This window comes from Anopheles maculipalpis, chromosome 3RL (genome assembly GCF_943734695.1).
Source record: "Anopheles maculipalpis chromosome 3RL, idAnoMacuDA_375_x, whole genome shotgun sequence".
Taxonomy (NCBI): domain Eukaryota; kingdom Metazoa; phylum Arthropoda; class Insecta; order Diptera; family Culicidae; genus Anopheles; species Anopheles maculipalpis.
Window position 1 is genome coordinate 85,432,843 of NC_064872.1, and position 15,770 is coordinate 85,448,612.

At 42.1% G+C, this 15,770-nt stretch overlaps 1 protein-coding gene across 1 annotated transcript; it reads left to right on the top strand.

Moving 5' to 3' along the window:
- The first annotated feature begins 10,118 nt into the window (after positions 1 to 10,118).
- Positions 10,119 to 13,830, top strand: LOC126561747 (PAN2-PAN3 deadenylation complex subunit PAN3). The gene is made up of 15 exons (XM_050218056.1): positions 10,119 to 10,201; positions 10,276 to 10,368; positions 10,432 to 10,759; positions 10,856 to 10,956; positions 11,333 to 11,471; positions 11,614 to 11,760; positions 11,829 to 11,972; positions 12,071 to 12,187; positions 12,260 to 12,380; positions 12,459 to 12,581; positions 12,672 to 12,801; positions 12,975 to 13,111; positions 13,189 to 13,380; positions 13,465 to 13,627; positions 13,707 to 13,830. The coding sequence occupies exons 1-15, from the start codon at positions 10,136 to 10,138 to the stop codon at positions 13,821 to 13,823; spliced, it is 2,118 nt and encodes a 705-aa protein (XP_050074013.1). The 5' UTR covers positions 10,119 to 10,135; the 3' UTR covers positions 13,824 to 13,830.
- The last annotated feature ends 1,940 nt before the right edge of the window (positions 13,831 to 15,770 follow it).

Here is a 15,770-nt window from a genome sequence, read left to right on the forward strand (position 1 = left end):
TATTGTTGAGGTTGAAGGCAAACCAAAACATACATACAATTCACACACAATTTCAGGGCTCACACCATATTGATACATATTTCTTTAAGGTATCAGAAGGCAGGATGCAACGGAGGGAAGTAAACAAATTAATAACAACATACAAGGGAAAATACCGAATACATGAAAAAATAGCGCAAAGCGCGATACATTTAAGATGAAAACACAGAACACTCTTGCAAACATGCCAAAATAAAAAGAAAGGAGAAGGCAATAAATGGGAATGCTCTAGTAGTTTAGTAAACCAGCAAGAGATCACACGAAAAGAGATAACAAAGCAAACATAAATAGCCGCTAAACGAAGCACGCTTGCAGAAATAAGATAAAAAGAAGGTAAAAAAAAACCAGCAAAGAGGGAACCCCGCAAAAGCTGCAGCAAAATGTGTAAAATCGATGCCGACATTAATGTGCGTGTGTTATATTTTCTAGATTTTTAAACGAGTGAGATTAAAACCAACGTGTGTGTAGAAAAACCCAACTTGAAAATTCTTCAACTGCCGGGATATTACGGCAACAGACGTTAGACATTTCGGGGCAGCGGACTCGGCGAGTCTGAGCGTGCCGTGTTACTTAACCGTTTTGACTTAGCTGATGAGTAGAGTGTAAAGCATATAGTGCATGCGGTGTAAAGCGTTTGTTTTGTTCTAGACAAAATGGCGGCAGTTAGGACCGAGCTAAGCGTGAGTGACGTTGCTTCATACGTACGTAGTGGTGAGTGTATGATTACTTCTTGCAGTCGAATGCAAACTATGTTCTAAAGGATAAAGATCTCATCGTTAGCGCAGATCACACGTTAGAGCATGCCATCGCAACATTATCGCTGTGAAGGGTTTATGTTTTTTTTTTTCGTTGTTGTTATTGCCATCGCCAGCAATAAAATCCTTCCCAAAGTGTCCACAAATGTGTCGGAAACATCCGCAATGGAACTCTCTTCAGAAGAGACAGTTGGGGAAAGTAGGATTAGCGGGATAGGATACGATTGTTATTCACACTGCTAGTGGACCGAGCCGATCGTGAGTTTGTACATAGGACATAAGTTAGCACCGGGTGTAGATTTTCGTTTTCTGTGCTTTTTTCTAACTTTATTCTTCAGATTCAACTAGCTATGGATCAGTTAAAGCTAAAAAGGGTACAATTTATTAAATATGTTATCTCGTTCTTATCCTCGCTATTGGTTGCTTTAAGGAGCAGTTTTGGATAAAAAGTATATTAATTTCGTTACTACTTACTAGACGCATCGTTACACAGACAAAACTATCACACACATAGGTGTAACAACGAATTTTTAGCCCCCGGTTTAACCAGAGCTTTCCGTTTCCGCTAACCCGACTGTAGACATCCTTGGGCAAGGGCAACCATTGTAATAGAAATTAAACCGTAGGCTACACATTATTTAATCGTAAGTTCGTTAACGTTTCGTACAAAAAGAAGAAAATAAAGAAGGTTTGTTCATACCGTAGAGAACAGAAATGGCGATGATACGAGGAAGCGGAAGATAAGTGAAACAAAAACAAAACAAAACAACCAGAACACCAGAATGTTGCGGCAGATTGCTAAAAAGAAGAAGAAAAAAGCAGGTTAAAAAGGTTCCGCCATTGTTGTAAACGCTGCTAAGCTTAGAGGCAGAACGGTAGTACTAAACGAATATGTCAACTATAAGTATGAAATAAGATACGTTCGGATCGCTTAGTGTCACAGCGTTAAGCGAGTGTGACTCGTCTAAAGTAAAGTAAAGCAAAAAAAAAACAGGGAACTTTCCTTTAGCAAATTGTTCAAGCATTCCTTTAACACTTGTTTGTAAGCAACAGTTTAGAACTCTGATGGGATGTGGGAATAGAAGAAAAAAAATACGAAAAGGTCAAGAAGTTGGATTGAATGCGTCCTTCCATGCGTTTACTAGCCAGCCTACCACTACTACTACTATTACTACTACTACTACTACTACTACTACTATGACTACAACCACCGCGATCACAATTATTACTATCCCTCTTCTACTTAGTCGATGTTTGATCATGTTTTTCTTTTTTGGAGATTATGGAAAACAGTACTGCAAGTAGACGAATGCAAATCTTTTCCCTCCCCTTTTTCACCCTCCTCACCCACCCATTAACCAGTCTGTACTGTCATGGTTTTGGCATATATGTTTCCACAAGGCCTATACACACAAAACACACAATTAAGCAAAAGGGATCCGGTTCGCCAGAAGGAAACACCATGTTACTCCTATTTCCGTAATAATAACGCATGCACTCGCACTACACTCAAGCATTGAACCGACCACTATATACCGACAAAAACTTAGTGCTTGTCAGTGGTTCTCTAGCTCAATCTAAAGCTACGCAACGTACGCAAGCGCGTTGTTATACTAGAGCGGAAACATAAGAAATTACTCCGAATGCTCCGCGATCTCCCGGTGAGATCCAAAATCAGGTTGTTGAATGGTAAAGATACTGCCACTCCCAAAACCGGACATGACACAGACACATTACTCTTTCGCAAGGCGCAAAGAAAAAACTCGCTCAACGAAACCAAAGCAACTTACGCGACACAAGACGGGAGGTGCGTGTTTTAAAGGATCTTTGCTACCGATGGGACGAAATGAAGAACACTATTTTAAGCAACACCTGTCCTGTACCATCCTTGTACCATCGTTAGCAGGCAGATAAAGACGAGGATGAACCGACGAGCCCTGATTGTTGGATCCGTTTTAAGCAATAAGCTAAGCGTGCGGAGGGCGTATTTTAAGCCGCTTAACATGTTACACAACCTGGTCTCAAACATATAATCTGACGTTCGAAAATCAAAACACTATGCTACTACACACCTTACGAAACCGTCGTTTTAAACAAATCAGAACCATCTTCTCACTTATAAAATTTTGTCGTGAAATGTAACCGTTACTAGGGCCGATACAGCTTGGGTGGCCAACGTGTTGCCGTTTGCTTGTCCGTAGTAAATGGGTAACCGTTCCAATTGACGATTAGTCTAGGGCGAGGCGATTCCCCGCGATCGAACAGTTGTGTGGTTGTGTGGATTTTTCGTAACAATTCTGTCACGTTCGTGGGTGGCATTAGGCTCTTGCGATATGTATTCCGATATACTCTGCTTCAGGTCTAGTAGACTAGTGTTCACTAACAGACACACACACACACACAGACAACACACATCCACATGGACAGACACAGAGAAATTTGGTCGTGATAACTCCGTTCACGTTTAGTACATATATAAATTAGCCGGTTAATAGAATTGCTCAGCTCAGATCGGTGGCTAGGGAAGAGTTTTTTTTTCCATTCGTGGATGAACGTAATTAGGTCGACTTTATTAAGAAAAACACAATCTCAATGGATGACGCTACATAGTCGAAATTTAATCTGATTGGCTATTGATACTTGTAAACAAAATATTTCAGTAGTAGTGCGGCTAAACTTAGTGCTAATGCAATCAACAGATGCTTCATTTTGTACACACTGTTCAGTTGTTTATTTCTTGTTATTGTTAGCTAGACATTTTATGTTTGATATTTGTCATTTCATTTTAATTTTTAAACGGTATTCTTGTTTTTTTTTTTCATTATTTTATTTTTAACCTAACTTTCTTCTTCTAAGTTACAGGTTTTAACATAAATTTCATTTCATTTCTGTTTTTTTTTGTTTCACACTTTTTTCGATAACATTTCAATTAAAATACAATTAACATTCATTTTCTTACACAAGCAGGCGCAAATGCAGTAGATTCTTGTACTTCTAGGTATCGTTGCTTGGTTGGTTGAGCGTTGGCAGTAATAAGAGCGCAAATAGAACAAACTAAGGGAAACTATGTACAAGGGTAGCAATGAAGGCAAAAACACAAAAAAGAACAAATTAACAACAAATGCAAAACCAAATCCAAAGCGACACATTTACACTTTGTAGACGCTTCCGTATAATCAATTACAAATGGGAATAAAACTACCAAAACTGTAGCATTGCAGTGGCAGCAGCAGTTCAAAAACAAAACAAACAAACAAAACTTAACATGTAATTCAAACATCTAGAATATTGCAAACTGGCTGTTCCATCATTAGCATGAAATGAAAACAAGCAACAACAAACAAAACACACGTAAACAATGGAAGAAAGAAAAGAACAAAAAACTTGTGACGAATGATGTCCAGATTTTTTAATTTATAATAAACCATTTCCAAATAAAGACAAAAAAACGTATAAAAAACAAACAAGCAAATGAGTTAACTGTTTTATACCGAAGCTTTAGCAGCATATCACATTTCACCTAGGATTTTTTTTAAATAAATCATTGCTTTGCATGTAAAGCCGTTCGAATGCATCGAATGTCTAAAAAAACGGAAAGTTACATAGTAATGATCACATCGCATTTGTTGAATCTGCCGAATTCAAATTTAAAAACATAAACGCCATGACAGCGATACCTTTTCTCAGTTCAAAAAGTCAAACGAACACCACCGGATATATAGCATAAACGCACGGGAAACATCAAACTTTTGCAAGAGAGCATAGCGAGCATTTTCTCTCCCAACATAACGCAGCTGAGCGAGCTGGCAATACCGAATCCACCTGCCCGAGCGGGACAACCGGCTCGCACGCGAAACTGACAGTCACACCAAAACGAAACGACGGTGCGTTTTGCCAAACACAAGACGTATTATTTTGTGCGTGCAGACAAAATACCAACACTCCGCTGCTGCACGAATCGAAAAATGGTGAGCATCGTCGTAATCGTCCGTGTTTCAGTGCCGGGTGATCCATAACGATCAAGTACAACGCTTGCTGGAGATTCGATTTCCACACTTTACCAATTGCTTGGGCAAGGGCCCACAAGCAAAAAGGGAAAGGGACGTGAATAACGAGCTTTGTACGTGCGTGCGTATGTGTGTGTGTGTGTAGTTTGCATGAATGTGTCCTTGCGCTGCGTGTTTTTCGGGTCAAAGTGGTTTTGTTGTTTGCCATGTTGTTGCTGCTCTCGAGCGTCGTTTGTGGCTAACGGTGAAGGAAGTGTATGTGCGTGCGTGTGTGTTTGTATGTTTTGTTGTACTACAAGGGCACACAACGGAAAGGAGGACGATGGGAGGACGCACTCATAAAACGCACGTTCTTCAAACACAAACTAACAACGACGCACAAAATACAGTGGCGTAGAAGCGAAAAGCAACCAAAAAAAAAACGGCACACATGCTAAGCAACAACGCGTTTGCGACCGCAGGAGGTCTCTCGTGAATCGCGGGTGCTCGCGCGTTTGTGTGTGTGAGTGTGGGGTTTTCCCGTCACCTTTTTTCCAGCATAGACGTTCGCACGTTTCTTCACTTTCAGAGATGTTTTCGTTGTAAATTGCGTAGCATTCTTTTCTCTGCTTGCATGTGTGCGAAAACACATCCGTATTGGGGAAAAAAAACAAAGCAACACCGTCACAGCCTGCTTGCTGTGGGGTGTGGAAAAAAAAAGGTGATTTGTTTTTCTTTTCCCTTCTCTCGTTTACTTGCGATGGAAAAACACACAACTCGATGGAGGACAGCAGCACATTCCAAACAGGAGGTCCCGTACATGGCCGACGAAGACTCCCAAAGCTGCTGACGGTGTACGTGACGTTTCCGGATGTTGGTGGTCGTGCCTGGTGGAACCCTCCGTTGAGGGGTGAAATTGCTCTGTGAAAACTAGAACCGGAAACACATTGTGATCGAATGTCCTTTTGGAAGTGAAGCAAATCGCACAGCAACCGCCTCAAAACAGCCCCCTTCTCTTCACACATTGGCGTGTGTCTAGTGTTGCGTATGTGTTCATTTTGGAGTGCGCTACTGTGCGTGTGTGGGTAGCGCGAGTTTTGTTTCCGTACGCCGCGACAGCAGCAACAGCAGCAGCCAGTGTGTGAGATGGGAAAGTTCTAGTATGTAAACACTCTCCACGAACGCGGAAAACGAAACAACGAGTCACAGTGGGAAACGATTGTTGCATTTTTCCTTAACACCTTCACACACACGCACGCAGCGAGATTGTGCGTCAAACTCACCCCCCTTTGTACTGCTAATTGAGGACTGTTTTATGGCCGGGTGAATTGATTGGTGTTTCGGCTGTGCTAATGCGATTGTTTGATGTAGAGAAAATTGCGTTTCAAAATTGGCTCTACTCTACGAAAAGAGAACAAGGGAAAAAAGAAACCTCCCCGCACACACACACACATCAACCACTGGAGGGGAGAATACCGCCGTGTGTTTTCTTTAATTTCTTCGTTTTTTCCTACTAACGTGTTCACCGCTGGCTATGTTGTTTTTGTCCATCCCCTTATCTCACAGAACACACGAGCAGAAGGCGTCCCCCTATCTCGGACGTGTTGTTTACAACACCCCTCCCCAGAGCTCCCTCTCCCCTCAGCTAGCTACCCATCCGCCCCCCACTCTTCCCTTTCCAACAACCAACGCAAAAGGAAGAGTCGCTCTTGATTGCTTCCTTAGGCAGTGCCACCTGTAACCCATTATCGGTACGCACTGTAAAACCAAAATTCACCCTTTTCTCTCTCTCGGCAGGCGGCCATGACACTCGGAACAATTCCAAATAAGCATTTTTTCTTTTTTTGACACCGGAATACAAGCAGAAAAGCGGATTGATGGGTGTAATTGAAGCGAAATTTTCACCCACAACACCATCCGCCCCATGTATATTGTTTTCTTCGTGGTACAATATGTGCACGTGTGTGTGTGTGGAATGAAAAGTGCAGTGAACGGAATGGGTAAATGAGAATGTTATGATTTCTCTCGTTCTCTCCCAATGCCACCAACGTCTCATTATGATGATGTTGATGATGAAAAAGCGTCATCACAATGGTTGTTGCTGTGTTGTCGGTGATGTGTTACTAGCGAAAAAAACGATCTAAACGAAGATGCCATGAGATGAGGAGGTGTGTGTGTGTACACGAGTTTTGGGGTTTTATTTTTCAGTGAGAGGGATGAAAGTGTCATCGCATCTCATCCTTTCATCCCGAAGAACCGATCGAATGCAGAAGGATCGCGATTTTCTCTCTACCGCCTCTATTGTGCGTGCAACAGTTAAAAAAAAAACGACGCACTGCGTGAGATACAGACCATAGTAATTTACAGTGTATATGTAACCTTGTCCTCGGGGTTGGCACTTATTGTTGCCAAATTCAAATCCTTTCTCCAAGAAGTACTAACTTTTCTACGCTTTGCAAACCTTTCCTTAATTAATTATTTCATTCACTTTTCTTCTGCTTCATGTCCGTGTGTGCTGTTGTGTTTGTGTGTGAAAGCAGTGAAGCTCGATCAGTGGCAACGGTTTTAGGCGCCACGAAACTCACGGGACGACCGCAGTGTAGTAGTGCTGAGAAAGAAAGTTTGGCAAATCACGGAGCGCGCAGCATTATTTGCTTGTTTGTTGATGAGAAGGCAGACGATCGCCGCAACGTGAGAGAAAGCATCGCGCGCAGCAAACGAGGACGACGAGACGGTGCTGTGCTGTGTTTTTATGTGAGTGTGTTAAAAGTGGAGGGCAAAACGGCACCCTCCCACCCATCGACCTCCACCATCATCTGCGCGACCGTCGGGGCCCGTGCGACGAACCAGACGAACTGGAACACAGCAAGCTGCCGCCCCAACCCGCAGGCCGCGAGCAAAACTCCAACCACAACTCATCATCCACCCTTCGATCGCGCTTAGGGGGTGATCTGCTTCTTCTACACCAGAGCGAACAAAGAAGTGGAAGAAGAAGCAGCAGAAGAGGGCAAAGAAGTGAACTATAACGAAACACACTCAGGTATGTTTTGTACATTGACCTTGTTTCGTATACACCGCCATGGTGGCCCCCTACCACACACAACCCCCTGTTCCTTTTAATGGTGCATGGGGAGGTTCATACGCCACCATCATTCCGCTTAAAAAATTCAAATCTCTCTCTCTCTCTCTTGTACTTGCTGATCGCACAAACTGGGTAGAGAACGTAATTGAATGCACAAGGTTTTATGCATATTTTTTATATTTCTTACTGATATGCTTCAAGTATTACCACCACAAACATCTTGTAATTTTAATTTCAACTTTTCATATCGATAGAAAACAATTTAACGTTAAGAGAAGTATTCTTCTCGCATATAAATTTACACCACAATGACCATCAGCGTTTGACCACAGTGCACTGTCAGCTGCTCATGCGTCACGCTCGCTGTTGCCACCCATCCCCACTCCCCCAGACGTACGTGTCGTTTGTTTGTTGTTTACATTTTACGACGATGAAGGGCTGGCACGATCAAAAACATAGCGGCTGTGAGCGCGCGCGCGTGTGTGTGTGTTTTTATAAGAGCATGGACGAAGGGTTGAATTTAATAGCACGGAAGGAGAACGAAAACAAAAATGGCTGCCACCGGTGGTGTGACAACAAATTCTTTGCTTTCTTTTGCTTCTTTCTAAGGGATAAAAAAAAGAAAAAATCAGGAAATAAAAACCCTTTCTTTAGCATATAAAATTTTAACTGTCTTTAAAAAGCGCTTAAAGTGCATATTTAATTAAACGGTACTTTTTTATGACAAAGTGTTGCATTTTTTCTCTCTCTGAATAATTGTACCATTTAGCCATTAGCAGACATGGCTTTTACACATTTACACACCTCACTGTGCCCTTTCCCAGTGGTGGAAAGTACAACCAGTGCGCGGGTGTTTTGTGGGCGCGAGAATAAGCTCCATTGCTCTTGCTTCATCTAATGATTTGCTCTTAACAATTAAGGGAATTAAAGCCCCCACTATCAACCTGCTCTCTGGTTTGTGCTGCCATTGTTTATTGTTGTAGGACATTTGTGGTTTACGCTTAAAAAAAAACCTGTCCCCTTGTACGAAACATTCCACCGAATATGGCACGCACTATTGATCCTTTCAAGCCTCAAAACGATATCCATTTGCTATGCAAAACAGGCGTGGGATGCATCTCAATCTGGCCGTCCTTTGGCGTCTGTATGTGGCCTACGCATAAAAAGGAGCATTTTTCGTTTTATAGCTAGTTCTGTGGCAATAGTTTTGTGCCGCGTAGGAAGAAGCCTTGTGAGGCGCTTGTCAAACAGCAGTGGAAACGATTTTGTGGAAGCTTTTTAGCTATTCTCTGTCACAATGCACACAGACACCCTATCCAAATACCTCGCTCTAGCAGAACCTCGCCCTAGCAGAACTGAAATCTCATCATCGTTTTAAGCACCAGCCAGCCAGCCAGCCGGTGACCGACATTCTCTTTTCCATGCTATCGGGTTTTCGGCAGGCATCATGTTCGCAACCTTTTTGCTGCCGTATGCTTGCGATGTGCTGCGATCATCAGCACCTGCTCTGGTTGGGTTTTTTTTTTTATTAGGGTTTTGTAACTGTGGGACAATCAAGCTTAAGTCTCTGCTGAATAGGCATCAAGGTTTGGAGTTTTTTGGCTTGGTCATGAAGGAGTAAGAAGTAAGAAGAAGGAGATCATATAGAACGATCAAGAGTAAGTGATTTTCCTCTTTTTTTACAAAGAAAGGCATAGGCACTGAAGGGAATTTTAGGTGTTCGTCACATGCAAGAAGATCGCCAAACCGGTAGAATGTCATTTATCCACACTTTGTCACATTAAAAGAGCCAAAAAAAGAACAATGTCATTGCAAATTCTGTAACGTGATCAGTTGATCAAACTTCACTTGATCAGAATCAGGGATCAGAATCAGAGCGCGTGAAGAGACTCCATATGGGTCACATTATTTCACCAGACATACTTGGGGCTATTGCCGAGAAGAAGGTGAAATTACACATCAACCATTCGGCTATAGAAATTTTGGTTGGAAATATTCAACGAAAATCTTGATTTTGAAAGCATCCTATTGTGGAAATTATTCTCAGGACATTTTTTCATGTAACACACCGCATTGACTAGACGATCCATCTACACAGAGATGATCAGTTGTCGATATCCGAATTTTTGCCTAGAAACTCCAGATAGAAGCTTAAGTCAACGGCTAGAACCTCCCCTGTATTTTTTCATCTGCTAAAACCATTTCTTCGTCTGCATCACAATTTATATCTCATTTTTGTCTTTCTCTCCCGCCCCATTAGGATCTCGTAGACTATGGATCCAATGTTCTTTCCACCCTCGAATGGAGTTCCTTCCGAGAGTAAACTGGCAACGTACATGGTAAGGGTTCAAATTCATACAGACATTGTTTGAAATATCTAACCTCCCTTCTCTTCTCTTTCACATTTCCACAGAGTCGTCAAAATGGCACGACTGCCGCGTACGGGTTGCCGATGGGTCTCTCAAAGATTACACTCGATTCTCCAATATCGCTCAAAAAAACACAGGCAAGTCTATTAACATCCCCCCGCGAAGGTTCTTTCTCGTTACTCTTTCTCCGTACGTTTCAGGTGACACCACAATCGCCAGAATTCATTCCAAACAATCGACTGAGCACGTCCTCGTCGCCGAACTTTTACTCGTCCTACTCGATACTTAGCAGCAACAATGGTACCGTCGGCAGCAACAATGGCACGGTCGTGGCCACCGCCCAACCACCGTCCCAGCAACCGTCGACCGTCGTACCGTCGGTGATCAAGAGCGCGGTCAGCAACGGGGGCTATGTAGGGCCGGGTGGCGGCGTTAGTAATATCAGTAGTGGTGGTGGCCCCGTACCCGGCAACATACTGGCCGGTGCACTTAGCAGCACATCCGCCTTTGCGGTCACACCGATCAAGGGTAGGGTCGATACGTTCGTCGTCGTCGTCGCCATTCATTTCGTTCACTCAGGAATAACGATCACTAAAATCATATTCTTCTCGTTTGTTTTTGCAGGACGAAACTTGCTGCGAAACGAATCACCGCAAAGTACTAATACATCCCCCCGTATTACGCCCCAACCTTCACCACCGCCAATTACCACCAACATTCATCAAGTAAACTACACACACTCTCTCTCTCTCTCTCTCTCTCTTTGTGTTTTGCTTTTGCGCTATGTCTTTTTTGTGGCTTTTCCCGTTCAATATTCTCTTTGTTGTAGCTCTTGTGGGTTCCTTTTTGAAGTAATGTTTGATATGAAGTACCGCTTCTAAGGGAAACGATAAGAACCAACCACGAAACACTGTTCCACAAAAAGCCTCGCACACTGAACCTTTGGTTCCAATTTTTGTCAACCTTGCCACAATACCCTAAATCCATCAAAAACGTGTATAGTATAAGATTATTGTCCTAATGTATAATTTCCTCCATTCTTTCGTTTCCTTGCTGCGTCTGGTCTATATCTCTTCCCATCCCTTAATCTCTTCCTCACAGGAAAATGTTGGTGGCACTACGTACTTTTACCCAACGGCAGCCAACCATCAATTAACGCCGAGCAGTACAGTTAACACGACTGATAACTCCTTTGTCCACATAGCAAGCTCACAAATTAATCTAAGTTATACACATCCAGGTAAGAGCTCGCCTTTCTTATCGCAATGCTTCTCTCAGCACACAAAAAGAACCTAGATTCGTTCAAAAATTCAGCAAATAAGCTACAAATGTTGTTGGCTGAAAGGGTTTTTTTTTTTCATTCTGTTTGCTCTCCTTCAAAGGACATGTTTACCCGGGACCTGCATCGCACGTTATCAACATGCAATCGAAGGCACAAGTGTCGGCTGCGTTCTTCATGCAGGACGAGCTGAGGAATGATATTTTAGCGCGGAACGAAATCGTCAACAGTATCGAAAACGACAGTCAAGGTAAGTTTTATTTTCCTTTCTTTGTGCTATGCTTAGCTTCAACATTTATTTCTACCTTTTTCTTGCAGATATACCTCTTGAAGTGGAAAACTATCACTCGCTGTGTTTGCTCGAGTCGTTGCCGCTTCATCCGAAGCTTCCACTACCGTCGTCCACGTACCGGGCAACGCACGCCGTTACCGGCGTCAAGTACTGCCTGCGGCGTCTTCATGGTTCGTTATTTTAGTTTTTGTTCATTAAACCCGATTGTACTCTCTCTCTCTCTCTCTCTCTCTCTCTCTCTCTCCCTCTCCCTCTCTCCCTCCTTCAGGTTTCCGTCTACAGTCCACCAAGTGTATGCAGGTGGTGGATAAATGGAAAAAACTTCAACACACAAACATTGTGCAGCTACGTGAAGTGTTTACTACGAAAACTTTTGGTGATAATTGTGAGTGTTTTTGATATGAGCAAAAAGAAGAGCAAAAATAGTTAATGCGTCGAATGGTTTCTTCCCACTCAGCTTTAGTAATAGTGTACGACTATCATCCCGGTTCACAAACGCTGCTATCCAAGTACTTCGCATCCGTTCCGGAAACGAACGGATACACCGATCCGTTTGCCGGCGAAGCTCGTCCTTTTAGGTAGCTAACATATTAGGGAAAACAGGGTTTCCCATCTATTTGCTTACTTTATTTCCATTTTTTTTCTGTTTATTAAAGCCACAAAAGTTCTCTACATCGTACCGCCGCAACGTCCCTCCTGCCAGAAAATGAAATATGGTCAATTATCATACAGCTGAGTGCGGGCTTACGTGCGATACATCAGGCGGGACTAGCTTGCCGGTAGGGAAAACGATCGTGCGATCATCTCGTGAATTGATGAATTGATAATAATTTCTTTGCATTTTGGCTTTCTTTTTGCGTAAAATGTAGGACACTGGATCCGACAAAAATCATTGTAACAGGGAAGCGGATACGATACAGTTGCGTGGGCATATCGGACATTTTTACCTTCGATCCCAATCAACAGAATCAGCTGACGGTGTTGGATCATCAACAGCAGGTACGAATGCATTTCTTGTCATTGCTAAAATCAAGAGAGAAGTAGAGAAAAACATGAAGGATTTAAAAACATTTTCGCTCTTTAAATTGCCACTACAGATAAAAGCCTAAATCGCCAAATATTCCAATTTTTGCAACAATCTTGATATCAAATGTTCAATCTCATATTTTCAGGAGGATCTACTGGCACTGGGAAAGCTAATACTAGCATTAGCTTGCCGTTCCTTACAATCGGTCCAGCGGGATCAAATACAAAGCAGCGTCGAACTAGTATCTCGCCATTACTCGTCAGATCTTAGAAATATTCTAATGTAAGTTAGAAACCTACAACTAATGTTTAATTAAGCCACTTTAAACACTCCCCTAAATCGTCTTTCGCTCTCGCTAGATGTCTTCTGAATACAAGCACCCGCCGCTCGGTGACGGAGATCATGCCGATGATTGGAGCCCGTTTTTACGTGCAGCTCGATGCACTGCAAGCCCAATGTGATATTCAGGAGGATGAGCTAGCGAAAGAGATGGAAAACGGACGCCTGTATCGGCTCCTCGTGAAGCTCGGTTGCATCAACGAACGTCCCGAGTAAGAAGGCTTTATGCTTTGTAAGCCTGGAAAGAGAAATCAGCAGAAAAATGACTTTTCTTCCGTTTTTCCCCCGTTCCGCAGACTCAATCTGGACGTAACGTGGTCCGAAACGGGTGATCGCTATATGCTGAAGCTGTTTCGGGATTATCTCTTCCACACCGTCACCGAGGATGGGCGTCCGTGGCTGAATCAGTCCCATATCGTACAGTGCCTCAACAAGCTGGATGCTGGCACGATGGAAAAGGCACGTTCAAAACCGGTCCTAACAGGACCTTTCCTTGCAGCCGCTTAACGTCAAACCATTTTTTTTCTTTCGATTCCAGGTTCAACTTATGTCCCGTGACGAACAATCAGTATTAGTAGTGACCTATGCTGAGCTGAAGCACTGTCTCGATCAGGCATTTTCCGAGCTGGTAGCGGCCAGCGACGGTACCGTCTAGTAGTTGCAGACAGCGTGCTTCTTCACGGTGCCACGATGCGCCGGATAAACCTACCGTTGTTCCGTTGCTGTTTCCCACCCTATTTTCCACCCGGTTTGTCCCTTGCAATTGGGTTGATGGTGCATAGATACGCGTGTGTATTTATTTCCCTTTTTTCTCCGATCAATCTCCGTTTAGTTTTCAATTTTTCACGCATTGATCGACAACAAACATCTGTCAGTGTGTTTGTGTGTGAGGAATCAGCACGAAAATGCTTTAATCTTTTCGTCATCCTTTCATCCTGGCACTTACAATCGTTGTCGATCTGTGAGCATAGGCAGCATAGAATGAAACGTAAAACTGAAACAGCAGGGTAAATTAGGTAAAGCTTCCTCTTTGCGCTCGCTCCTAAAAGTTATAGACTGAATGAAAACAAACAAGAAAAAAATACCGCAAAAACACATTAAGCAAAATGTATGTACAACAACGACTTTTCTGTGTTGCGAGTCTATCAGGTGTGTGATACAACATACATATATACTGCAAACCAGCAAGCTCATATACAGTGGCGTATGAGTTGGTTAATGTTCCAGAGAAAAAAGTTCAGAGCAAGAAAAGCAAGTTTAAACATTAACTTTACGAAAGCTCAATGTATTTTTTGTTCTCCTTTTTTTCAATTTTCTTGTTGTTCCATTACATATTTGCGAAGATGAGTATTTATATTAAAAATATTGTCACCTATTTTTGGTCCAGCCGGAATCTAACTGGTAGGTAGGCTCACGTGAAGAACAGAGAACAACGGCGGAAAATAAGTTCCTCGATGGATTAAAGGAAGAATGTTGAACGTGTGGGCTAGTAGTGGTAGTATGGTGTAACGCGTATTGGGATAGTATTGTGTATGTTTTCCGATATGTTTTTTTGTCTTTACATAATTTTTTTTTCCGTTACATTAGATCTCGAGAGACGCTAGCAACGCTACAAAATACAAGCATACAAAAGAGGGTGTAGTGTAGTAGAATGTGTATTGAAACCGATAATGATGTGTTATTGATCATACTGCTAGCATTAAGATACGATGGAAGCGTTTTAAAGCGAAAGCAGAAAGTGAAAGTGAGGTAAGAAATTACGAAAGTAAAGCAACAACTATGCAGCATGTAACACACATACGAGGAGAAAGAGAAAGAAAGCGAGAAGTAAAGAAAACAACAAGATATGAAACATGTGAAAGATGTGAAACGAGAACTTAATTTGCATGCTTTTTGTTTGTGTTTGACTTTCTGAATCTTCCAATTTCCTCCACTGTTCGGTTTTGAGGTTTTAGGTGCGTATGATTGTGTTTTTTTATCTCTTTTGATTTTTGCAATTTATTCGTTCTGTTGTAAATATATACACACTCACACACACTTTTTTTATAATACAATTTCAACATGAAAGACTGTTGCTTATGCATAGTGTATGTTTTTCTTTCTTTGTTTATTTACCGTTTTTATTGTCGTTTATGTTCCAGTACAGTGCTAAAGGGAATATTTAATTGCAGAAGAAGCAGAGAAAGGGGCATGCAAATGGTTGGTATTTTAACTAACTTGCCTCATTTTTATGTAAAAGTGTACTACAGTCATGCAGGATACGTTGAAACCATTGTCCGAAAAAAGGTTAATACAAGCGAGACGAACATGGTTACAGGTTAACCACGAAACACGAAGAAACTAACGAATGATAACGAAAAAGTGGTGAAAACAAACAAAAGGATGAATACTATTACTATACTCTTATCATTGCAAACATAACCCACTAAAATGAGAGAAAATAAGGGAAAAAAGGTGAAGAAAAAATACCATACAGAATGGTGAAACAAAAGAGAAAGAAAACAGTAAGCAAACAAACAAGAGAAGTAGTAACGAGTGCAGCAGGTGCATCGTTTGTTGGTTATTTGAAGTAAAAAAGAGAAGAAAGAAAGACGAAAGATAA